This window comes from Pseudophryne corroboree, chromosome 6 (genome assembly GCF_028390025.1).
Source record: "Pseudophryne corroboree isolate aPseCor3 chromosome 6, aPseCor3.hap2, whole genome shotgun sequence".
Taxonomy (NCBI): Eukaryota; Metazoa; Chordata; class Amphibia; order Anura; family Myobatrachidae; genus Pseudophryne; species Pseudophryne corroboree.
In genome coordinates this window covers 288,559,435-288,585,808 of record NC_086449.1, presented here as the reverse complement: position 1 = coordinate 288,585,808, position 26,374 = coordinate 288,559,435, and the positions used below count along the sequence as shown (strand labels likewise).

Genomic DNA, 26,374 nt, shown 5'->3' with positions numbered 1-26,374 from the left:
TAGTCCCTGCAAACGACTCGTGATTGCTGGTGGCTAGCGGCAAAGATGAGGGATGTGTCGTCTGTAAAAGACTCATTTTTACTGTACATAAAGACTACCAGACAAACTACATGAACATACAGTACATCTCTTTATCTTAAAATATCTCCCAGCTTAACTTCTCCACTCTGTGCAAGATCTGCGTCTCGCACACACACTATCACCTGCTCCCATTCACAATTACAGGACCTTTCCATATTGATTTCATTCTACTCATTTTAATTGGGTTAATAGTACATTTCTATTCTTGTAAATGCACAAAGGTTTGTTTGTTCTTACTCACTTGTTTTGAGCTCAACTCCAATATTTCAGGAAAACATTTTTAGTGATTTCTATGACTGATTTACAGAATGGATTTATTAAAGGTTCCCCTATACTTATCATTGAGAGATCTATACTTTCAGTGATTGTGTGAGGTCTATCAATTTTCTCAGTGAGGTTTTGGAAAATTATGATTTTCTTTCTTTCAATTTAGCTCTAAGATTGTAATTTTATCACTGTTTCTGCAAATCATGGAACTCATTTAAAGGTAGGAGTAAATCCAGATTGAAGGTGCAATTTTGCACCTTGAGAAAACAACATTGCACACCTGGGAAGGGAGGCATTTGCATCTGTTGTGTCACAACAAGGTTTGTGGATTTGCTCCAGACTGTAAAGCTGGGAACACTCTGGATCGGACCGACATAATGTTCACAATGGTGCAGTGTGTATGCCCGATATGTGGGTGCCCATGGTCTATAGCAACGCAGTCAGGATTGATGTCCTGCACATCAAACCTGGCAATTTATGTAGCGTCCTACATTATGCTAATGAAGAATGAAATGAAGAGCGTAACATCGCTAAAGGTGTACCCAGGTTCCGATATGACGCCTGTTGGGCTGACATATCGGATAGGTACACATCGCACGAGTGTGTACCCAGCTTAAGATTTGCACATTTAGTAGCTGACCCCCTAACATACTTTTTAGTTGGTCAAGAATGTGTGGTGGTCCCTGACATTATACGCAAAATAAACACTAGAAACAGGGAAACGGCTGCGCAATCTATCAGGGAAAAGAATGATGAGAGACGACGTTTAAAAGAATTAACACAATTTATTAACCAAAAACAATAGATAAAAACATACTAATCATGATACCAATAATTATGAAATGTTAAATGTATGGCTATATTATAAAGCACACCTTGATGGATATAGATATCGTGAGAAGTTTGGAACAGCTTGTATGAATGAACTTGCTGAAGATCCGTAATCACTCACAGGGTTATCACTTGTGGATTCACTTGTATATATAGTAAATGAAAAACGGTCCCAAGTGGTGCACAAAGTTCCAGTCACAGAGCTGGGCTGTGGTGATATGTACCTCTCCTGTGGGCTGGTCCGAAACCGGGCGTCCCCGGTTCTTGATCCTGCGTTGCCCACTCGTGCTGTGCAGCAAGGAGACGGTGAAGGCCGCCGGGCTGGTATAGCAGGTAAGGCGGATGTAGCAGATGGAAGCCGCGTGCTGATGTGTGTGGCTTGTGGGAACCAGAGTGCCGGTATATGAGTCCGTTGGATCTCAGCAAAGAGCTGCTAGTGTAGATACCTGAATCAAGGTGTATAATGAGGCGGGGTCCTAACGCGTTTCGTCACGTATCATGTGTCCTGCCGATGAACCTAGGAAGTAGTGAGGATGTTGGAGGGTGATCAACACTTCTGGGGGTTTGTGGGTATCCTCCCAGATTTAGAAGTCTACAGGGCACTCCAGGACAGTTGAAAGTACGCATCCTCATACTGCAACCATCCCGCCCTTATTATTTACAAATCAACTAATTTCTTACCAGTGAACTGTATTATTCATAGGGATTAATTGAAAGACAATATACATTCAGTTGAAAATGAAATAAAATAATGACAAATACTTGGTTGATTTGCCGATGTACAAGTGGGTACTGTACAATGCTGTCTGTTATTCCCTGAGACATTGATACAGTGAAAGACTGTGTCCTGTTCTGCATAAAAAAACAAAAACTGACATGGTCTCACTGTATTCCTCAACTTTGCTGTGTAATCTGGGCAAATTCCATACACTTTGCAGTGTAAAAATGCTACGTTGCCTCTGAGCTGTAAAACAATGGAAAAAAAAACATTGAAATCTAACTGTATTTAGTAATAAAGAAACTGCCTTAAAAAGTCCTGTCACATCTTGTGTATTGTTATAAGAAGCAAATCTATAGCATTTATAGTCTTTGCTACTGTACATGTCTCTTCATCCGGAATACTAACACGATAGGCCGGATGTAATGCAGTGCGTGAGGCGACCGGAGCTCCGAGATTCTGGCCAAACTCGTACGTTTTTTTTAAAGTAGCAAACATTTACAAGACAAAACCAGGTTGGTTTTGGCTTGTAAATGATTGCTACTTTAAAAAATGTACGAGTTCACCTGGAATCTCAGAGCTGCAGCCGCCTTGCACTGCATTACATCTGGCCCAATGTTTCATACATGTAACAATTTTTTTTTTGTTTACTTATCCGGTAACTGCCCTTTTATTATATATACACAGCATTAGGTAAAGATTCTGAGGGGCCCCTGGCACAGGATGTTGGCACAATCCCGGTGGTCCAGATCCCGGCTCTCTCCTCTCTGCTGGCATTCTAGTGGTGGGGGTGCAAACCCAACCCCCACACAGGATACCAGATCTGTGTCCCGTTTCTCCCGGGAGTCTGCTCACACATGCACAATCTGATGACACTGCATATGCAGTAGTGCAGTTGGGGGTCGAAACCTGAAAATAAAGTGGTTACATTAGAGGTTACGTCTCACACATCACAGGGACAGGCTCTTCTCGGAGGCAATGTCCCAGTATGTGAATAATGGCACATTCAGAAGCTTCTTCATTAATTATTGCCACAATAAGCAGCAATAATAAAAATAGGATTATCATTACAAAGTCCAAATAAATGATAATATAATTCATAGGATTCATAGGGTTTCATGTCGTGTTAGTAGCAAATACAGTTAAAAGGTGCAAATTGGTACCATGCTGTAATGTAAGGAATGTAAATGCAGTTTTTTTTTGTATGCAGGGAAAATACTAATGTCTACATTTCCAAGAAACACTGAAGTACTTTATTTTAACATTGCATCACTTTAAACTGTAACTATGTATACAGAAGGGTGGATTAATGCAAAGCAAGTACCACAAAACATGATATATATTCAATTGCAATAAAAAAATAACTTTTTGCCCATTTTGTATACATTTTATATAAGGGGGAATTCAATTAGCCCATCCCTCAGGGGCTATTTAATTAGCCCCGATGACTGCACTTATCAGGGATTTTTTTTCACCAGTCCCCGGGACTTATTAGGTCCTGCGACCCTGTTAATGCAGGACTCCCGATAACCCTTGTTAACACCTGTTAACACATGAAGTTAACTGCCTTTAACCAGGTTTTTTAGGAAAAGTCAGGAGGCTAATTGAAAAGCCTCCCGCGTTAAAGCACGGGGCTATATCCATTAATTACCCACAGTAAATTATTGCAGGTAATTGAAACTCTCCCTTAACTTGTTAATAGTAGTGAAAAGACAAAGTATTTTCTGAAAATGTATTGGGCGGGATTCAAATCTTCTCTGCCCCCTCCCGCCCGCCGGCAGTATTCAAATGTTACTGCAGATGGGTGCGATATCAGCATTTCAGCTCGCCACCCCCTGGGGTGGTGAGCTATAATGCACGAAAAGTGACCCGCTTGGACGCCCAAACGGGACTTTTTGCGATCTTTACGCGGCTAAACCAGTCTCTTGTGGGCGCGATCAGCGTGAAAACAGGGGTCAATAGAATATCGCCCCACGATCTCCCGTCACTTTAGCCAGGAGATCGGGGGCAATAAAAGATTTGAATCCCGCCCAATGTCTACTGAAAGAAAGGTATAGGGGGAAATTCAACTAGTCCCTGTTTTTCCTCCCAAAACAATATTTGATTTTTGGGTGAAAACACAAATTCCGTGATAAGTTCACAGACCAATGAGTTTTTGCTGTCTGATTTGCGCAAAAAGCCTAATTGTCAGGCATTTTTTTTTGTAAGCCTGCTAGTTGCCACAGCCGCAGCTTCAGGGCTAATTGTATAGCCCTGTGGGATCTATTAGCCCGTGCCAAATTACAGCATGCAACTACATTCCCCACATAGTTTGAGCATGCTCTGCATAAAAGTGATATTAATGTTGGACTGTGACGTGTACATAAAAAAATAGGTTCAGCACAGCAGTGAGAATACCCTCAACAAACGAATTAACGCAACTTTTTACAAAACTGAATGACAGGTCCACTTTAAGGACACCTTGAAGACGAAATGTAACTGCCTAATGGCCAGTGAGTTGGTTGCAGATGTTCATTCAATGTCAGTTTCTTAAACACTCCACTAGTTGACACAACAGCCAACAGAAAGCATCACAATAATTCACTGTGTAATCCTATTTGTTATTGAAAATCTTGGAGGGTCCATGTACTACAATTAGAGCATCACATGAGCAACAAGTGATGCAGCCGCAGCTACCACATTGACCCTTGACAGAATGGGCCCTCACACCAGTCATTATCCTAATGTTTGGAATAGTCAAAAAATTATGTACAGTAGAATGCTGGATCAGGTAGAAAAACCGAAGAGCCAAGCGGATTTTCTGATCATTCACTGAAATCTATAGAAAGAACTCCAAAATAAGTACTTTTAAGTAGTGATGAGCGGGTTCGGATCCTCGGAATCCGACCCGCCCGAACTTCACCTTTTTTTTTACACAGGTCCGAGCGACTCGAATCCTCCCGCCTTGCTCGGTTAACCCGAGCGCGCCTGAACGTCATCATCCCGCTGTCGGATTCTCGCGAGATTCGGATTCTATATAAGGAGCCGCGCGTCGCCGCCATTTTCACACGTGCATTGAGATTGATAGGGAGAGGACGTGGCTGGCGTCCTCTCCGTTATAGTAGAAAAAGACTGAGTATAAAGACTGAGTGACTTACTTATAATTGTGGGGAGGATTGGGGACGGGGAGCAGCTGTTAGGGAGTACAGTGCAGGGTTTTGATTATAACACCAGTGAGTTTAATCCTTTGTTTGTTTCTCTGCCTGAAAAAAAAACGCTCCACCATATCTGTGCTCACTCAGTGTGCTGCACTGCTGCATGATATATCTGTGCTGAGTGCACTGCTCTGCTCACACTGCCTAATTGTGGGGACTGGGGAGCAGTTATAGCAGGAGTACAGTGCACAGTTTTGCTGACAGTGACCACCAGTCCAGTATACGTTTGTCTGCCTGAAAAACACTCCTGTGTTTTTTTTTTCTTCTTCATACTAGTTTAGCAGTCTGCTGACAGTGTCCACCAGGTCCGTTATACAGTATATTATGTATATAAGCAGCAGTACGGTAGGCCACGGCTGTACCTACCTCTGTGTCATCAGTGCACTCGTCGTCCATAAGTAATATAATACTATACTATCCATCCATCTACATTGTATACCTGTGGTGTTTTTTTTTTTTCTTCATACTAGTTTAGCAGTCTGCTGACAGTGTCCACCAGGTCCGTTATACAGTATATTATATATATAAGCAGCAGTACGGTAGGCCATGGCTGTACCTACCTCTGTGTCGTCAGTGCACTCGTCGTCCATAAGTAATATAATACTATACTATCCATCCATCTACATTGTATACCTGTGTTGTTGTTTTTTTCTTCATACTAGTTTAGCAGTCTGCTGACAGTGTCCACCAGGTCCGTTATACAGTATATTATATATATATAAGCAGCAGTACGGTAGGCCACGGCTGTACCTACCTCTGTGTCGTCACTCGTCGTCCATAAGTAATATAATACTATACTATCCATCCATCTACATTGTATACCTGTGGTGTTTTTTTTTTTCTTCATCCTAGTTTAGCAGTCTGCTGACAGTGTCCACCAGGTCCGTTATACAGTATATTATATATATATAAGCAGCAGTACGGTAGGCCACGGCTGTACCTACCTCTGTGTCGTCAGTCACTCGTCCATAAGTAATATAATACTATACTATCCATCCATCTACATTGTATACCTGTGTTGTTTTTTTCTTCATACTAGTTTAGCAGTCTGCTGACAGTGTCCACTAGGTCCGTTATACAGTATATTATATATATAAGCAGCAGTACGGTAGGCCACGGCTGTACCTACCTCTGTGTCGTCACTCGTCGTCCATAAGTAATATAATACTATACTATCCATCCATCTACGAATTCCGAGCCCACCCGCTGGCGGTGATGCAGGGCAGTCTGGAGCGACTGCTGATGCTGACATCTGGTCCGGACTGAAGGACCTGCCAACGATTACTGACAAGTCGTCTACTGTCACTGCATATGATTCTCTCACCATTGAAAGAATGGTGGAGGATTATATGAGTGACCGCATCCAAGTAGGCACGTCAGACAGTCCGTACGTATACTGGCAGGAAAAAGAGGCAATTTGGAGGCCCTTGCACAAACTGGCTTTATTCTACCTAAGTTGCCCTCCCTCCAGTGTGTACTCCGAAAGAGTGTTTAGTGCCGCCGCTCACCCTGTCAGCAATCGGCGTACGAGGTTACTTCCAGAAAATGTGGAGAAGATGATGTTCATTAAAATGAATTATAATCAATTCCTCCATGGAGACATTCACCAGCAGCAATTGCCTCCAGAAAGTACACGGGGACCTGAGATGGTGGATTCCAGTGGGGACGAATTAATAATCTGTGAGGAGGGGGATGTACACAGTGAAAGGGGTGATGAATCGGACGATGATGATGAGGTGGACATCTTGCCTCCGTAGAGCCAGTTTGTGCAAGGAGAGATTGATTGCTTCTTTTTTGGTGGGGGCCCAAACCAACCAGTCATTTCAGTCACAGTCGTGTGGCAGACCCTGTCGCTGAAATGATGGGTTCGTTAAAGTGTGCATGTCCTGTTTTTACAACATAAGGGTGGGTGGGAGGGCCCAAGGACAATTCCATCTTGCACCTCTTTTTTCTTTCATTTTTCTTTGCGTCATGTGCTGTTTGTGGAGTATTTTTTTGAAGGGCCATCCTGCGTGACACTGCAGTGCCACTCCTAGATGGGCCAGGTGTTTGTGTCGGCCACTAGGGTCGCTTAGCTTAGTCACACAGCTACCTCATTGCGCCTCTTTTTTTCTTTGCGTCATGTGCTGTTTGGGGAGTATTTTTTTGAAGGGCCATCCTGCGTGACACTGCAGTGCCACTCCTAGATGGGCCAGGTGTTTGTGTCGGCCACTAGGGTCGCTTAGCTTAGCCATCCAGCGACCTCGGTGCAAATTTTAGGACTAAAAATAATATTGTGAGGTGTGAGGTGTTCAGAATAGACTGAAAATTAGTGGAAATTATGGTTATTGAGGTTAATAATACCATGGGATCAAAATGACCCCCAAATTCTATGATTTAAGCTGTTTTTTAGGGTTTTTTGAAAAAAACACCCGAATCCAAAACACACCCGAATCCGACAAAAAAAATTCGGTGAGGTTTTGCCAAAACGCGTCCGAACCCAAAACACGGCCACGGAACCGAACCCAAAACCAAAACACAAAACCCGAAAAATTTCAGGTGCACATCACTACTTTTAAGCACAGTGACTATTTGGCTACTGTTATGTCTCCACAAGCCTGAATAATTCCCGGACTGTCAAATGCAAAGCACATGTCAAATACTGTTCTTATACAACCTCTGAACAGATAGCAAACTAATTTAGTAACTATGCAATCAGAGCCGGCCCTAACCAATATGATGCCCTAGGCAAGATTTTGGCTGGTGCCCCCTAGCTCCACCGCTGGTTCTGCCTCTTACCTTGCACCTCTTTCCCAGCACCATCACCCCTCACCCATAGCAGTCCTTGTACCCCCTATATTTTAAATAAGAACAGTTCGCACATTTGACACACAGCCCAAAAAGGGGCATCTTCTTGCTGGGAAGGGGCATGGCCACACAATAGTAACCCCAATTCCAATTACGCCACACAGTACTGCAACTTTATTCACATTTTATCTTGCGATAGTGTCCATAATTCATATTACATCCCACAGTAGTATCACTTTACCTTCTAAACGTTACTCCTCACAGTAGAGTCCCTTATTCACATTACATCACACTGAATTGCTCCTTATTCACATTACACCACACCTTATTGCTCTTTATTCACAGTAGACGACACAGTAGTGCCCTTTCTATATGCAACGCCACATAGTAGAGCACCTTATACACATAATGCCACACATTAGTAATGCATTTATACACAATTCCACACAGTAATGCCCCTTACACATGAGACACATTGATGTCCTTATAAACATAATGGACCTTACACATTATGACAACCTTTATTAATGCCCTTTTACACATAATGTCCCTTACACATATGCTGCACATTATTAATGCCCTTGTACACATAATGACACACATAGTGCCCCCTACACATTTGCTGCACATTAGTGCCCCTATACACATAATGACACACATACAGTAGTACCCTGTTACACATATGCCGCACATTAAAATCGCCCTTATACACATAATGAAACACATAGTGGCCCTTTACACATATGTTACACATTATTAATGCATTTTTACATGACACACATAATGCTCCTTACACATATTCCGAACACAACTGCACAACCAACCCACTCACATGCACACAGCACTCACACTTCCACTAACCCTGTGACCTCTGCCTCTGCTTGGATACAGATGTGTCCTCACAAATCTTGCATCAATGCTAAATTCGGGCACCTTTTTTTTAATGAAAATACATCTTATTTGCATTGCTATGTGGCTAGGATGCACAAGCAGCTTCTGCTGATTAAACTGATATGCAGCATGCCTATATAGTGTGTGAGACTGTGGCTGTATCTGCATATGAAATGCTACATACAGAATATAGGCCTGCCGCATATCATTTTAATCAGCAGAAGCTGATGATGCCCCTAGGCATATCAAATGCCCTAGGCAATTGCCTAGTTTGCCTATGCCTATGGCCGGCTCTGTATGCAATATGGATTGTAGTAACAGTGGAAGCAATGAGGTTAATATTAACATATATTGCCAGATAATTAATAGTGTATGCCATTGCATGGTTGATGTTTGCATTACAGTACACAGCGGCTAAGTACTGTAGATGCTTTTATTACTTAACAGGAAAGATATAGTGACTGCCATATAAGTCTTTGAATGAAGCTCAGATTGATGGACAGGAAAATCTGTGTAAATTAGCAATGTCTGAAATTATTAGCAGTTTTCCCATTCATAAACAAACTGTTCTGGAACTGTAATAAAAATGCAGATTGACTTTCCCTGTGTAGCTGTTTCAATGAAAACGCTTGAATAATTCTATTTACATGAACAAGAGTCTAGGAGAAGCATCTGATGCTAAATATGAGAAGCAGCTCTGTGCTTCATCATTAACGCTACAGTGCCTTGAGGAAATCTGCAACAAAAAAGGTTTACCTTTAAATCTACAGAAAATCTTTGGTGGTTAACAGGAGACATCTAGCACTTAATACTACTAGCTTTGTTTTGGAGAGATTGGGTTTGAGGGGGTGAGAGCAGTGGCATCACTAGGGAGAACTGGGGGTCTGGGCCGCAGCTGGATGTCACCCTCCAAGGGGTGACACCAAAATGCCAACTCCTCACTGTTAGGAAGTGGGTGTTGTGTTGTGACATTATTGTGCAGCTCCTGTCGCAGTGTAGGAGATGTCTGTGCAACCAGCGACTCTCTGAGGGCAACCCAACATCTCCAGGAAAGCTGGTCATGCCCCCAGAGTGATGAAAATGGGGGTCGGACCATGACGCCATGCCCCCATCAGGCCATGCCCCTTTTCAAAGGCATGTGCAGAGACCTTTCCTGCACACCAGGTGTCACTCATCCCAGTGAAGGTGACCTGGGAGAGAGGACAATTAAGATGAAATGACAAAAAGATAACTGGTAAAATGGGATAATACAGAGTGTGAGAGATCCAGAGTGAATAGGTAAAACTGGGTATCATCTGTAGATGTTATACTGACTGTTGAAGTCGAAAAATATTGCAGTACACACATCACATACAAACTACACACAGATGGCCTCCGTGCGCGTACTTGTTCTGCCGTGCGTGCTCATATTCACAATTTGCGTATGGTCGCTCCCGCGGCCCTGCATATTAGCGCGTGGTATGAGTAATTACGGTAGTCTATGTGATCGCATGGAAAAGCCATAAAAACACATTACATATTTAATCCAAATAGTGCACAATGTACACATAGTCTCCCTGCACCACACCAGCAAGTTACACTAGTTTAAATGGTATAAGAACAAAGGGATTCACCTTTACAGAATAGGACGGGACAGGACTAGGTTATAAGGTGGTGTTTGGTATCCAGCTGTAAAGTATTTTAAGAGCAATATTCCGGTGTTAGTTTGCAGAAGATCGCACGCTCCTGCGAATAGTTATGCGCAGGAGCAGAATATAAATATTAACTGTATTTACTGTACACTTGATATGCAGCGGGAACCCAGAGGAGACCATCTGCAAGTGCACCTGGAACAGACATCGCCCACCTATTCAAACTGAACTATGACCTCTCCTGTACTGTAAATGACCATCCCTGTGTCCAATGGACAAAGAGACTACAGTTTCCATTGTGTTAGGTTTTGGACCATTGTATAAAAAGCAAGCTGCATGCCCGGACCCACACAGACTCTGAAGGTCATCTACCTTGATGATTAAGGACCGGGCCAGGAAGCGCAGGCGAAACCAAAATGTATGTACCATTGACTGTAGCCATTTTTCTATAGTATTGTATTGTTGTTTATTGTAACCCCCTTTCAGCAATTATATATTGGTGTGTCTGAACCCAGCATCATAAATACAATCTGGTGTCGTGTCTCTTTTCCCTGCTAAGGTTATAAGTGTATTTCAGTTACACATGTACCTGCAGAGTGCTCACAGCGTGTCTTTGGGTGTGTACGCACTGCGTGTACTTTGTACGACCAGCGCGGCGTTTGTACGCAAAGTACGTACACGGTACGGGGCTTTGTACGCTAACGATATAAAAAGTACGTAGGCTAAGGTTTGATCACAGCGGCTGCAGCGGCTCCATTTTAAAGTGTATTTAATGTATTTTTAAAGTGTTGCTTTTAGTCCTGTAAGTAAATTGACATTAACAATTGGGGGCTTGATCCGGTTTTCACATGCTCGCAGACTAGCAGGTCATAGCAGACTTTAATCTATCAGCAAAGGGTGGTAAGTTATCTACGTAACCTTTTCCTGGTTGGTGGATGTTCTAAAAACCCTATTTGTGTGCTGTTAGATTGTGTCTGCTCTGTCTGGTCTGCAGAGGTGCTGATAGAACCCGTAGGTAAACAGGAAAAAAGCTATTTAAAAAAAAAAATTCTGTGTAAATTTTCTTTGGCGCCAAAAGCGTACACAAAGGGCACCGATACTTTGCATACCCTCTCACATATTGTTGCCACAAGGTATAGATTACTAGATCCGTTTAGATCTGTGTGAAATCGGATACATTTGTTGCTATATGGTTAAATTTGAAATAAAAATATTTAAGGAAGTATAAAGACACAACACGCAGGTCTGGCCCAGTCATAAAGGGTTACACAGAACAAGCGTGGGTTGTGCTTGTGAGTGATTATAGGTAGTATTGCTCACATTTATAGAGGTTGTGTGATTTGTTTTATTACGGATGCACGTTTTTGTACACGTGGCTCGGACAAAGTACAGGACCGCGCGCGCAGCATAAAAGGCACGCACGGTCGCGTGTTTATGGAAGGTTGCGTAAGAGTGCGGACACTAAGTACAAATTACACGATAGTTCGTTCAATTAAAAGGTGGGATAGTATACTTTAAATACAAAAGCACATAACTATCCGATTTCAAAAGCAGATTAGTATAAGACTTTCGTTTAAACTGTATTGCCTCTGGGGGAAAAGCTGCCGATCAGAAAGAGTGGAAATTTTCTGTACAGAAAAACACTGTGTATTTGTGTGAGCTGAAAGCAGGAGTGAGTGGGTTGAACCCCGTGAATTCGGGATCCCGTTGTTTGGTACACCAAGTAAGTGGAGGCTTGGCGGCATGAGGCGGCTGACTCACGTTAGTATAGATTGAAATACGCAAATTGTGAGATTTGCAGAGGAGCGTAACAGGGAATTGTGCATTGTGTAGTATTGAAGTGAAAAGTTTTTTTTTTTTACGCTCCGGCTGAGGGTCGCAGTTTGTACATCGACTCGTGGTCGTAAGGCGGATAGGTAACAAGTACGCTGTGCGATTGGACTGCATGTTTGTGGGTGCGATACGCAGCGCAACTTGATACCCCTTTACGAGCGTTTGCATAAAATCGCGGTATCATTAGCGCCGTGTAGAGCATACGCAAGCGTGATTTGTGTATAAGTGCATATGGAGTTTTTGCTGGTCTCTCTCAGGAAAATCTCCAGCAGTGGATATTTGCTGGAAAAGGTAAGTCACTCCTAACACTTCCAGTGAATAGAAACCAATTAGGGACCTCACTGGGTATGCGGTGGTCACTATTGAAGTGAGTTGTGGTACAGCAGCGGAGAAGGAGTGGGTGAAAGCGCTCAAAGAACTTTTACCGTCTATTCATGTCATGCATTGGGGATTGTGTAAAAGGAAAAAGTCCACGATGGGATCCAATTGCACAAGCAGTGGACGTATAGTAGCCAGGGCTCAGGTTGAAGAGCCACGGCCCAAGGGGTCAGCGAGGTTTATTATGTGTGGGAAATATGGTCCACACGCTGAAGACTTTTTGTCTGAATGGGTATGTATGACTGCAGAAGATAGGGTATCATTCCCTAGGGTGGGCAGCTTTGAGCCAGAGGTATTACAGAACTAAAGGATAAGGATATGTCTGATAAAATCCAGAAAACAAAGGATTAGACATACAGATTGTTTAAACTTGTGGCAGCAAGAGGGGGATGTGCAGAGGGACTTAGCTCGTACAGCAGGTTCCAAACCTAGCGGGAAAACAATGGCGACCGCACCATCACCACCATATATTGATGGGGAGAAATTGGCTATAAGCAATGGTGCATTGGTATAGGATATGAAAGTAATTGATAAATGTACTAACGCTAACCTTTACCAGCTGTATCCCGTTTTAAATTTTCCCCAGGACTGTGAGCAGGATGATGAGCCCAGCACGATATCGGCACTCTCTCTAGCAGCCACCATACAGGATACTCAGGTGGGCACAGCCCAACCACCAAGGGTTTGTAGCAAGGCCCCCTAGCGGAGCGATAAGTGAGGTTGTGTCCACAGGTAAGTACGGCACCATACACTATGCAGAGACAATAGCTCCTCACATTATGGAGTCAAGCCAGAATGATGTAATTGAATTAAATCCCGTCAGGGTGATTGCAGTCCCCAATGGGAAGACTGACACTCAGGGAGTAACTCCCATCAGGAACATTGCCATGCATTGTCCTTGGTCCCGGGCAGAGTTAAGGTCAATTATGTCAGAATTCCCCGATCCCAGAAAAGATCTAGTCGGATGCCAGAAGTTCATTAAAGAGTTAGGTAACGCCCATCAGCCCACAAATAAAGATTGGCGAACAGTGCTATGGGTGTGTTTACCTTAAAATATTGACACCACGAAATTCATAACAGATTGTAAGTTAGATGCAGAGGTACCTCTCACTGATGAATACAATCAGGAGAATGTATGCAAATCAATCTGCAATTAGGAGTGTATTTCCCTACTGTTGTCAAATAGAATAAAATCTTCTCCATAAGACAAAAGGAAGCTGAAATGGCATCCGAATATTTCCATCGAGCACTGCAGGAAATAGCTAGATACACTGGGATCGAGGATATTAAAGATAATCGACACCATAGGGAGGTAGCTGTTTCAGTATTAATGGACGGGTTAAAGGAGGCACTGAGAACAAGGGTGCAGACCTCTCTACCTAACTGGAGAGGTATCTCGGTGGCTGCATTGAGAGAGTCCACTATCGAGCACGATAGGAACATCAGTAAGCACAGGGAGTCACAGGGGGATAAGCTGATGACAGTAAGTATACAGGCTCTTACAACAAAACCACATCAGCCAAGACCCCAGACCCCTGATGGTAAGTCACGCGTAGTAGTATGCTATAACTGTCAGAAGGAAGGACATTACTCAAGAGAATGTAGGAATAAAGGGACACATAATGTATACCGACCCCCTAGACCAGGATATGAACCACGCTATAACACACATAATTGGGAACAGGGACCACACAGAGGGGAAACACGGAGGTATCCACCTAGGAGGGACTGGCAGACCTCCGAAAACTCTCAGTTATCCCCCTCACATATTGTAGCTGCCAATGCGCTGCGGGATAGTCCAACTACACAATAGGGGTTTGGCCACACCTGTAGTCTGCAGCCAGTGAAGTTGATTGCTAGCCTTGGTAGTGAACCGGAGGTCACGGTTGATGTAGCTGGTGTACCATTACCTTTTCTTGTAGATACAGGGGTGGCCAGGTCAGTGTTCAATTCCACATCAGGTGAAAAGACCACAGGAAAAATGATTTCGGCAATGGGAGTAACAGGAACGGTGCAACAATACCGTTTGAGTAGACCTGCAGAGATTACAATAGGGCCCTTGCAGACAAAACACTCCTTTCTGCTGGCAACATCGGCTCCGGGTAAACTACTTGGCAGAGACTTATTGTGTAAAATGCGGTGTGTCATATACTGTACTCCTGAGGGTGTCTTCTTGGATATACCTGAGAACCATGCTCAAGAAGTGCAAGATATACTAGACACCCCTCAAAGGCTAATGTCGCATTCTACTGTTATAGACACGTGTCCATCAAAGGTAGAGGAAATGATCTCGCAAATACCGGGTTCCCTTTGGACCAAAGATGGACAGGACACTGGATTGATGGCGAATGTAGCTCCAGTAGCAGTACAAGTAAAAGATGGTAGGATAGCTCCAAAAATCCCTCAGTATCCTCTGAAGCCAGAGGTAGAATTAGGAGTGTACCCCATCATAGAGCGGCTGCTACAGCAGGGCATCCTAGTCAGGACGTCCAGCACCGCCAATAGTCCCATCTTCCCTGTGAAAAAAAGAGTGGGTGCAGGATCTAAGGTGGATAAACAAAATAGTTGAGAGCCAATTCCCCGTAGTGGCCAATCCAGCTGTCATCCTCATGCAAATTCCCTCTACAGCAAAATTCTTCACTGTCATTGACCTCTGCTCCGCTTTCTTTTCTGTCCCTTTTCACCCTGACAGCCAAACCTTTTTGCTTTTACATACAGGAGAGTACAGTACACCTGGACTCGACTTCCCCAAGGTTTCATTGACAGCCCGAGTATTTTCTCCCAGGCCTTGCATGACTGTTTACAATCCTTTCAACCTGAGAGTGGATCAGTACTAATACAGTATGTCAATGACTTATTGTTGTGTTCTGACTCACTCGAATCGTCCTTGAAAGATACGAAACAGCTTCTGTTTCATCTTTCCCATACAGGACACAAGGTTTCAAAGGATAAGTTGCAGTTGTTCTGGACCAGGGTCAAATATTTGGGACACCGCTTGACTCAAGGACTTAGACACCTCACCACTGATAGAATACAGGTGATTCGCGACATGACTCTGCCACAAACTCAGCAACAGATCCGCACCTTCCTTGGAGTGTGGGTACTGTAGAAACTGGATTCCAGGGTTCTCTATACTGACTTTACCTTTGCAAGAAATGGTCTCTTCGAACAAACCGGAATGGATCTCTCACACAGATGAGTCCGAACTGGCGTTTGAAAGACTCAAACAGTGTCTATCACAAGCACCTGCATTAACCATGCCAGATTATGAGAAGCCCTTCGAATTGTACGGTACTGAAAGTGCTGGATGCGCGGCAGGAGTCTTAACACAGAGACATGGTGATGCCAGCAGACCGGTAGCTTACTACAGTGCACAGTTGGACACTGTAGCGCGGTCTCTCCCCACTTGGTTGCGAAGTGTTGCAGCGATAGCTTTGCTGGTAAGTAAAAGTGAGGACGTAGTGTTAGGACACGACCTGACCATTCATACACCTCATTCAGCATCAGCATTACTAAACTCCGCCCAAACCAGACATGTCTCATCTGCTCGGTTTACAAAGTGGGAATTATCACTGATGGCCCCAGTAAACATCACCATTAAGAGATGCAGCTCACTAAATCCTGCAACCTACTTGCCAAGTGTGCCTGCACAGGCACAAAGGGTGGAGGATGAGAATGATGATGAAGGAGGATTTAGTGCAGATACTGATATGCATGATTGTATGGAATACCTGAACCAAACTTTCACTGCGATACCTGACATCAGTGACAACCCACTGGAAGGAGACTTCACCTTCTACACTGATGGTAGTTGCCACAGACAGACGGAATTGGGAGACTTGTGCACCGGATATGTAGTTGTAGATGATGAAGGTATCGTAGAAGCTGAACCCCTTGGCCCACCGCACTCAGCACAAGTTGCTGAGTTGGTCGCCCTAACCAGAGCATGTGAATTGGCCAAGGGTAAGTCAGCTAATATATACACAGATTCTAGGTACGCCTTTGGAGTGGTGCATGATTTTGGGGCACTGTGGCGCCTCAGAAATTTCATGACGGCAGCTGGCACACCTGTAGCGCATGCGTCCCACATCAAAAGGCTTTTGACAGCAATACAAGAACCAGACAGAGTGGCTGTTATCAAGTGCAAAGCACACACTTACAACCAAGACCCAATTTCACTTGGTAAAAGCCGGGCAGCCGAAGCTGCTAAATCAGCAGCAAGCACCCCCATACAGACAAACATCACATCACTGATGACATTTAACACGGTCAACACACAACAGTTAATTGAAATGCAAAATTTGTGTTCCCTACAGGAAAAGGTGATCTGGAAGTCGAAGGGGTTTGGTCAGGAGTCCTCAGGACTTTGAACAGGTGGACACGGTAAGCCAGTGGCCTCCAGAGCATATCTTCCAAGTCTATCTGAGGCGGCACACGGTCTGACTAATCTGGACAAAGAGGATATGTGCAAGCTGGTAAGAGCCTACTGGTGTGCACCAGGATTCTCTTCTCATGCAGGTAAGAGAGCAATGACATGTTTTACTTGCCTGAGGAAGAATATTGGTAAGACAATACCAACAGAGCCATCCCATATCCCTCCGACAGACGGACCTTTTCAGGTAATACAATTCGACTTCATACAGTTACCACCCTGTAGGAATCTGAAATATGTGTTAGTATGTATTGATGTATTTTCCAACTGGGTAGAAGCGTTCCCTGCTGCCACAAATACTGCTACATTCACTGCAAAGAAAATTGTGCAGGAATTTGTGTGTAGATATGGTATCCCTAGAATGATTGAAAGAGATAGGGGTACCCATTTTACAGGTGAAGTCTTTCAGGTCATGTGCAAACTGATGGGAATTAATAGCAAGCTGCATACTCCGTATCGGCCACAGGCGAGTGCAAAGGTAAAGAGAGTGAACAGCACTATTAAAAACATGCTGAGCAAAGTGATGGCTGAAACTGGATTGCTGTGGCCAGAAGCTTTGCCACTAGTGTTGTACAGCATCAGAACCACTCCCAGGTCTCCACTTAACTTATCACCCTTTGAAATTCTTTTTGGTCGACAACCTCATGTAATGATAGACCCCCAGGATGATTTGAAATGCAATAATGAAGTGACTGTGAAATATTTGGTTAGGATGAGCCAGCAGCTGAGAAATCTAAAGCTGGTGATTCCTGACCTACCGAACAGTAATTGTCATGACATTGAGCCTGGGGACTATGTGATGATTCGACATTTCTTACGCTCAGGTTGCCTCATAGACAGGTGGGAAGGACCATACCAAGTCTTGTTAACCAGCAGGACAGCATTGAAGGTCGCCGAAAGAGAGACTTTGGTCCACTCGTCCCACTGCAAGAAGGTCGCTGACCCGGAGAGAAATCGTGACAAAGAGCAGGGTGAAGAGAACCTCGTATCACTAGAGTGTTTGTTCCGGGAAAGTTGAGAGGCAGGACTGTTAAAAGGCACCTGAGCATGGAAAGCAACAAGATCTAGGATGGTTATCGCACCATTTTCTTTTTTCACCCCACCCCCCTCTGCATTTTCCTTCCTTTTCTCCTCCTTATTTTCCTTCTCTCCCCTAATGAAATGGATCTATCACAAGAGACTGCGTTTCGTGTTCTGCTAGTAATTCTGTTTTTGATCAGGACAATTTGCTTTGGTGAGGGTCCCAGAGAGGTCGAGCAGGGATCTAGAATGGGTTCTGATGGCAAGTACGAATTTGTAGGATCTCAGGAGCAGCACATCACTCGAGTAAAGGCTGGTATCAGTAAGCGCTCTGGTAGTCATGGGGCTCGGAGGCAACGTAAAGGGTTATTGTCTGATGAATATTGTATTTGTAGGAATTGTGAGAACATAGTCGAAGATGGGTGCATCCAGAGATGTCAGTCCAACATTAATATCGACATGGATCGACATCCATTGAGTGATTACCACTCATTAGTGGGTAAGGTCTTAAACCAGACAGAATGTTGGGTGTGCTCACAGGTACCTCAAGGTCAGAGTAAGTCAGGATTAGTACCATACCCTTTAGCAATAGATGAGGTACTCGAATTACGGGGTGGGAGACCGGTGGACAAGAAATTCAATATCTCCAGGCCCCCTAGCATGAAGCTCCTCCAGTATCATGTAGACAGGTCACTGTTGTGTTTAAATATTTCCAATTACCGAAAACACGGAAATTGGGAAGTGATTTAGAATAACCAGACAATGGCTTTTTCACACAGAGCTGATAGGTTTCCTATTGACTCTGAACTTGTACGCCAGATAGCCAACAGTGGGAGGTATTTTCAGTATAGGTATACACGTGGAAGCAAGACCATGTGGGTTGGAAAAGTATCATCAGGGTATTGTGCCCATATCATCCAGCCCGATACTTGTACTGAGCAAATGAGAGAACTAGGGATTGGTTTCTTTACATGGAAAGTTTGCAATATGGTGATGTTACATTTTGTCCCCTATGTTCTCCCTGATGATGCCTATTTCATATGTGGGAGGAAAGCGTACAAGTGGCTTGCCCCGAGCTCTGAGGGATTGTGTTATATTGGGAGAGTACTACCAGAGGTCATGACCATAACTCACGATAAAATGAAAGACGTTCACCGCAGTGCTCAGACTCCTTATACTCATATCCACTATGACCACATCATCAAGAGACACCTTATAGATAGGGTAGAGCACGCAGCCTCTGATTTGATCCATGAATCCACCGGGATTCAGTTCCTTCTCGCATTAGATATCACCCGTACTGCCAGAGGAAATATAAATTGTACATCCATGTGCTAGCGAACTTGATAGACAATATCACCGAGATGTATGATGAGTAACAAGCCTACAAGAAGGAACTGATCCAGCACAGGATGGTCCTTAATTATGTTACAGCCGTGACAGGTGGGTACTGTGTTACTCTGGCAACTCAATATGGTGTGAAGTGCTGTACATATATTACGAACAGCACTGACGACCCCACGGAGATCATCGATCAGAAGATGGACGAGATCTTACAGTTGAAGTGGGAGTTCAGGAGGAAGCACAACCTTACCTTAGCGACTGTGGGTAATGAACTGACTGGCTGCGTCTCATGGTTGAACCCACGCAAATGGTTCTCAAGGTTAAGAGAGTGGGCACAGAATGTCATTATGAGTATGGTGAAGTTTCTCCTTTGTATCCTGGGAGTCATCATAATTATTGGTCTGATATTCAGGTGTGTTCGAATTCTAACGCGGCGCAAGCGCAGCACAAATTTGATGAGTCTAAGGAGCGAGAGTGCTGTTACAGCAGCAGATTTAATTTATGACCCCTCAATAGAAACTGTGATAAGATAAGGATTGTAAAAATGAATTTCATGGCCTGTTTCTTTTACCCGTTTTTCTCTGTCTCCCCCTCTGCCCAGATACATCCAACCGGAAAAGACGTCAACCCTACCCAAAATGTTTATGTGAATGTATTTTTATATATATATATATATATATATATGTCTTATCTACATCTCTGCAACCTCCAGTTAATGGCACACATTGTCGACAGGTAATAGCCACATATACTAGCACGCACATATGATCCCCCTCCATGTATCATCAACTAAATGTGCACCCCATTTTTTGGAATAAGAAGCCGAAAAGAGCTCGGTAGTGTTTGTTTGCCCATTTACAGACCCTTAATATGGGATGAGAAGGATTTACTGTATACTTCGCAATACCTCGAAGCCTACTTAGAACATATATACGGCACGATGATACATGCCCCTCAGACATTGATTCATACATACATGCTTTTTACTATCCCACTAGGTCATACATTTCCCTTCTACAACTCTCCCCCGATCATCCAAGCTTCTGTATATATTGTATAGGTAATATTTTTCTGTTCATTGATTAGTTAGTGGCAGTTATTGATGACTGCCAAAGGGTGGACTGTCGAAGTTGAAAAATATTGCAGTACACACATCACGTACAAACTACACACAGATGGCCTCCGTGCGCGAACTTGTTCTGCCGTGCGTGTGCATATTCGCAATTTGCGTATGGTCGCTGCAGCGGTCCTGCGTATTAGTGCTTGGTTTGAGTAATTATGGTAGAGTTTGTGATCGCATGGAAAAGCCATAAAAACACATTACATATTTAATCCAAATAGTGCACAATGTACACATAGGGGTATATTTACTAAGGTCCCGATTTTGACCGAGATGCCGTTTTTTCTTCAAAGTATCATCTCGGTAATTTACTAAGCAAAAATCACGGCAGTGATGAGGGCATTCGTAATATTTTGGAAGTCCTAGGAAAAAATCACGAATCAATACACCATCGGTCAAATACGCCTGCAATTTGGTAGAAATCGGGAATTTACTAAAAAGTGCAAAACACAAACACTGCCGACAATAGCCAAACACTGCCGTGATGAAATACAAATCGTGAAAAAGTGTTAAAAAAAAACAGACCTGCTTTTTTATCCCGTGTTTGTATAGGCATGCACGGATCCATGAGATCCGTGCATGTTTTTCAGTGGGAAGGGGTGGGAAATGTTATAATTTGAAAAAAAAAATGCGTGGGGTCCCCCCTCCTAAACCAAACCAGCCTCGGGCTCTTTGAGCCGGCCCTGGTTGCAAAAATATGGGAAAAAATTGACAGGGGTTCCCCCATATTTAAGCAACCAGCACCGGGCTCTGCACCTGGTCCTGGTTCCAAAAATACGGGGGACAAAAAGCGTAGGGGTCCCCCGTATTTTTGAAACCAGCACCGGGCTCCACTAGCTGGACAGATAATGCCACAGCCGGGGGTCACTTTTATACAGTGCCTTGCGGCCGTGGCATCAAATATCCAACTAGTCACCCCTGGCCGGGGTACCCTGGGGGAGTGGGGACCCCTTCAATCAAGGGGTCCCCCCCCCAGCCACCCAAGGGCCAGGGGTGAAGCCCGAGGCTGTCCCCCCCATCCAATGGGCTGCGGATGGGGGGCTGATAGCCTTTGTTAAAAGTAATGAATATTGTTTTTAGTAGCAGTACTACAAGTACCAGCAAGCCTCCCCCGCAAGCTGGTACTTGGAGAACCACAAGTACCAGCATGCGGCGGAAAACCGGGCCCGCTGGTACCTATAGTACTACTACTAAAAAAATACCCCAATAAAGACATTACACACACACCTTGAAAGTATAACTTTAATGCATACATACACACCACCATATACACATACTTACCTTATGTTCACACGAGGGTCGGTCCTCTTCTCCAGTAGAATCCATGGTGTACCTGTTGAAAAAATCCTACTCACCAAATCCAGTGTAGAGGGCTCCTCGGATAATCCATTTGTAATCCACGTACTTGTAAAAATAAAAAAACGGGACACCCGACCACGAACTGTTTTCACATGGGACCCCTTTCCCCGAATGCCAGAAACCCCCTCTGACTGATGTCTAAGTGGGTTTCTTCAGCCAATCAGGGAGTGCCACGTTGTGACACCCTCCTGATCGGCTGTGTGCTCCTGTACTGTATGACAGGCGGCACACGGCAGTGTTACAATGTAGCGCCTATGCGCTCCATTGTAACCAATGGTGGGAACTTGGAGGTCAGCGGTGAGGTCACTTTCGGTCAACCGCTGACAACAAAGTTCCCACCATTGGTTACAATGGAGCGCATAGGCGCTACATTGTAACACTGCCGTGTGCCGCCTGTCAGACAGTACAGGAGCACACAGCCGATCAGGAGGGTGCCACAACGTGGCGCTCCCTGATTGGCTGAAGAAACCCACTTAGACATCAGTCAGAGGGGGGTTTCTGGCATTCGGGGAAAGGGGTCCCATGTGAAAACATGGGTCCCCTTTCAGTTCGTGGTCGGGTGTCCCGTTTTTTTATTTTTACAAGTACGTGGATTACAAACGGATTATCCGAGGAGCCCTCTACACTGGATTTGGTGAGTAGGATTTTTTCAACAGGTACACCATGGATTCTACATGGAGAAGAGGACCGACCCTCATGTGAACATAAGGTAAGTATGTGTATATGGTGGTGTGTATGTATGCATTAAAGTTATACTTTCAAGGTGTGTGTGTAATGTCTTTATTGGGGTATTTTTTTAGTAGTAGTACTACTACAGGTACCAACGGGCCCGGTTTTCTGCCGCATGCTGGTACTTGTGGTTCTCCAAGTACCAGCTTGCGGGGGAGGCTTGCTGGGACTTGTAGTACTGCTACTAAAAACAATATTCATTACTTTCAACAAGGGCTATCAGCCCCCCATCCGCAGCCCATTGGATGGGGGGGACAGCCTCGGGCTTCACCCCTGGCCCTTGGGTGGCTGGGGGGGGACCCCTTGATTGAAGGGGTCCCCACTCCCCCAGGGTACCCCGGCCAGGGGTGACTAGTTGGATATTTGATGCCACGGCCGCAAGGCACTGTATAAAAGTGACCCCCGGCTGTGGCATTATCTATCCAGCTAGTGGAGCCCGGTGCTGGTTTCAAAAATACGGGGGACCCCTACGCTTTTTGTCCCCCGTATTTTTGGAACCAGGACCAGGCGCAGAGCCCGGTGCTGGTTGCTTAAATATGGGGGAACCCCTGTCAATTTTCCCCCCATATTTTTGCAACCAGGGCCGGCTCAAAGAGCCCGAGGCTGGTTTGGTTTAGGAGGGGGGACCCCACGCAATTTTTTTTTTAAGTTTAAACATTTTTTTTTTACAAGGTGCACAATGAAGCCCTGCACGGATCTCTCAGATCCGGCCGAGATTCATTGTATTAAAGTCGGCAGTGTTTTACAAGTCACTCACGTAAAACACTGCCTAAAAAAACGAATGACATCGACATCGGAAAAAACGAAAATGCAGAATACGGCAGCTTAGTAAATTAGTCGTAATCAATTCAAAAAGTTGCATATTTACACTTTCGATGTCATTCGTGATTGAACTTTGACCTCAAACGGGAAAATACGAATCTTAGTAAATTTACCCCACAGTCTCCCTGCATCACACCAGCAAGTTACACTAGTTTAAATGGTATAAGAACAAAGGGATTCACCTTTACAGGATAGGAGGGGACAGAACTAGGTTATAAGGAGGTGTTTGGTATCCAGCTGTAGGGTATTTTAAGAGCAATATTCCGGTGTTAGTTTGCATTAGATCGTACGCTCCTGCGCATAGTTATGCGCAGGAGCAGAATATAAATATTAACTGTATTTACTGTACACTTGATATGTGGCGGGAACCCAGAGGAGACCATCTGCAAGTGCACCTGGAACAGACATCACCCACCTATTCAAACCGACCTATGACATCTCCTGTACTGTAAATGACCATCCCTGTGTCCAATGGACAAAGAGACTACAGTTTCCATTGTGTTAGGTTTTGGACCATTGTATAAAAAGCCAGCTGCATGCCCGGTCCCACACAGACTCTGAAGGTCATCTACCTTGATGATTGAGGACCGGGCCGGGAAGTGCAGGCGAAACCAAAACGTATGTACCATTGACTGTAGCCATTTTTCTATTGTATTGTATTGTTGTTTATTGTAACCCCCTTTCAGCAATTATATGTTGGTGTGTCAGAACCCAGCATCTTAAATACAATCTGGTGTCGTGTCTCTTTTCCCTGCTAAGGTTATAAGTGTATTTCAGTCACACGTGTAGCTGCAGAGTGCTCACGGCGTGTCTTTGGGTGTGTACGCACAACATGTACTCTGTACGTTCAGCGCGGCATTTGTACGCAAAGTACGTACACGGTACGGGGCTTTGTACGCTAATGGTGTAAAAAGTACGTAGGCTAAGGTTTGATCACGGCGGCCGCAGCGGCTCCATTTTAAAGTGTATGTAATGTATTTTTAAAGTGTTGCTTTTAGTCCTGTAAGTAAATTGACATTTATATGACATATCCAGATGAGCGAAATGATATACAGTACAGTACAGAGCGAATAGTAGAGAACCTCGGATTGAGCCTTGTGATACTTAAACTTGCAATGGGAACACAGAGAAGACAAACCAAGAAAGTGATGTAAATGGCTGAATATTCTCTGTAAAGTGCTACAGAATATGTGTGCGCTATGTAAATAACTGGTAGTAATAACAATATAATAAAAATAACTTTAATTTAAATATAAGATCATCCAACATATAATTCCCTATGATAAATTATTATTATTATTATAGTTTTAATTCAATGGGAACTAGAGTGGTTATTCTACCCTATGACTCATTTTGATAGGGAGCACTCTAATATTGTATTATTATAAGAGTCAAATTAAATACATACTTTATTTGATATACATTAAAAATACAGAGGAAAAATCCATGAGTAGGTACCATCACCATATACTGATAATAGCTAATGTGTGTATCATATAATATAAAATTTGACGGCAGATTAGAACCACTTGGCCCATCTAGTCTGCCCATGTACACACTTACACACAAGGGTTATTTTTTTGTTAGAAATCAATTAACCTACCTGTATATTTTCGGAGTGTGGGAGGAAAACAGTGTACCCAGAGGAAATCCACACAAGCACGGAGAGAATATACAAACTCCACACAGTTAGGTCAATGATGGGAATCAAAGCCATGACCTCAGTGCTGTGAGCCAATAATGTTAACCATTACACCGTCCAAAATCATTAGATGTGTTATTTTAGGTATCAACAAAAATATTAGAATTTTATTTAATATTGAATTACAATGTTTGTCAACCAGAACTTAAAGTATAAATGAAAATTATCAAAGCTATGTTGTTGATGTTATTAAGTAAAATATTTAAAATGTAAAGTTTAGAATGATGTGAAAGAAAGTAAAACTCTTATCTGTGTATTATTCTGTGACTATGCATGTGTCCCCAGGGAATATTGTTATACAGTGTTATGTTACTGAAATAGACCCAATGGGCCTAATTCAGATCTGATCGCAGCAGCAAATTTGTTAGCAAATGGGCAAAACCATGTGCACTGCAGGGGGAGAGCAGATATAACATGTGCAGAGAGAGTTAAATTTGGGTGGGGTGTGCTCAACCTGAAATCTAAATTGCAGTGTAAAAATAAAGCAGCCAGTATTTACTATGCACAGAAACAATATAACCCACCCAAATCTAACTCTCTCTACACGTTACATCTGCCCCCTCCCCTGCAGTACATATGGTTTTGCCCATTAGCTAACAAATTTGCTTCTGCGATCAGATCTGAATTAGGCCCAATATCAATAGCAAGACTTTTGTTACATTCATTCACTGGTATAAGAGAAACATTGTGTATAGAGGGGTGATATGTATCTATTGAAACAAAACAGATTATTGTTTCTACTTTTGCTCTGGAGATTCTAACAGTGTGATGGCATTTTGAAGTTTGTTTGTAAAAAAAACAATCTCCACTCAGAACAATAACAAGTCCCCCATGGACATAATTATCAGGTATAGCAGTTTCTCTTATAGAGTTGGTGGTCATCTCCGCTACATTCGTGGAGTAGCAGTTGATTTACCGACAGACACAATACTGACGGTCATAATCCCGACAGCTATTGACCGACAGTCAAAATACAGACATGGTCACAATACCGACATTCATTATACAGACATGCACAAAATGCCAACATAGTCAGAATACTGACATTTGAAATGCCGACATAGTCAGAATGCCAACATGCGTTAAGGATTTTTTGCCCCAAAACAAGACTTGTTCATACTTCACCATCCCAGTGTACCTGGAGGGGGAATATAATAGCGTGCCGGGCGCAGCAAGACACCGTGCCTGAAGCATGCCGGGCCATGCGAGTGGGCGCGGTACACTTAGACGGTATC

At 43.7% G+C, this 26,374-nt stretch overlaps 1 protein-coding gene across 3 annotated transcripts in view; it reads right to left on the bottom strand.

The window, feature by feature from the left end:
- Positions 1–1,113: 1,113 nt before the first annotated feature.
- Positions 1,114–26,374, bottom strand: part of LOC134932068 (protein unc-13 homolog A-like) — a 330,279-nt gene continuing 305,018 nt past the window's right edge. For 2 of the 3 annotated variants that reach the window (XM_063926115.1, XM_063926113.1), the window contains one exon: positions 1,114–2,143. In XM_063926115.1, the coding sequence (XP_063782185.1) occupies positions 1,886–2,143 (258 nt within the window). In that variant the 3' untranslated portion in view covers positions 1,114–1,885. Of the gene's footprint in view, positions 2,144–2,476; positions 2,807–26,374 lie in introns of those variants that run through there. The other variant, XM_063926114.1, reaches the window with a different exon arrangement.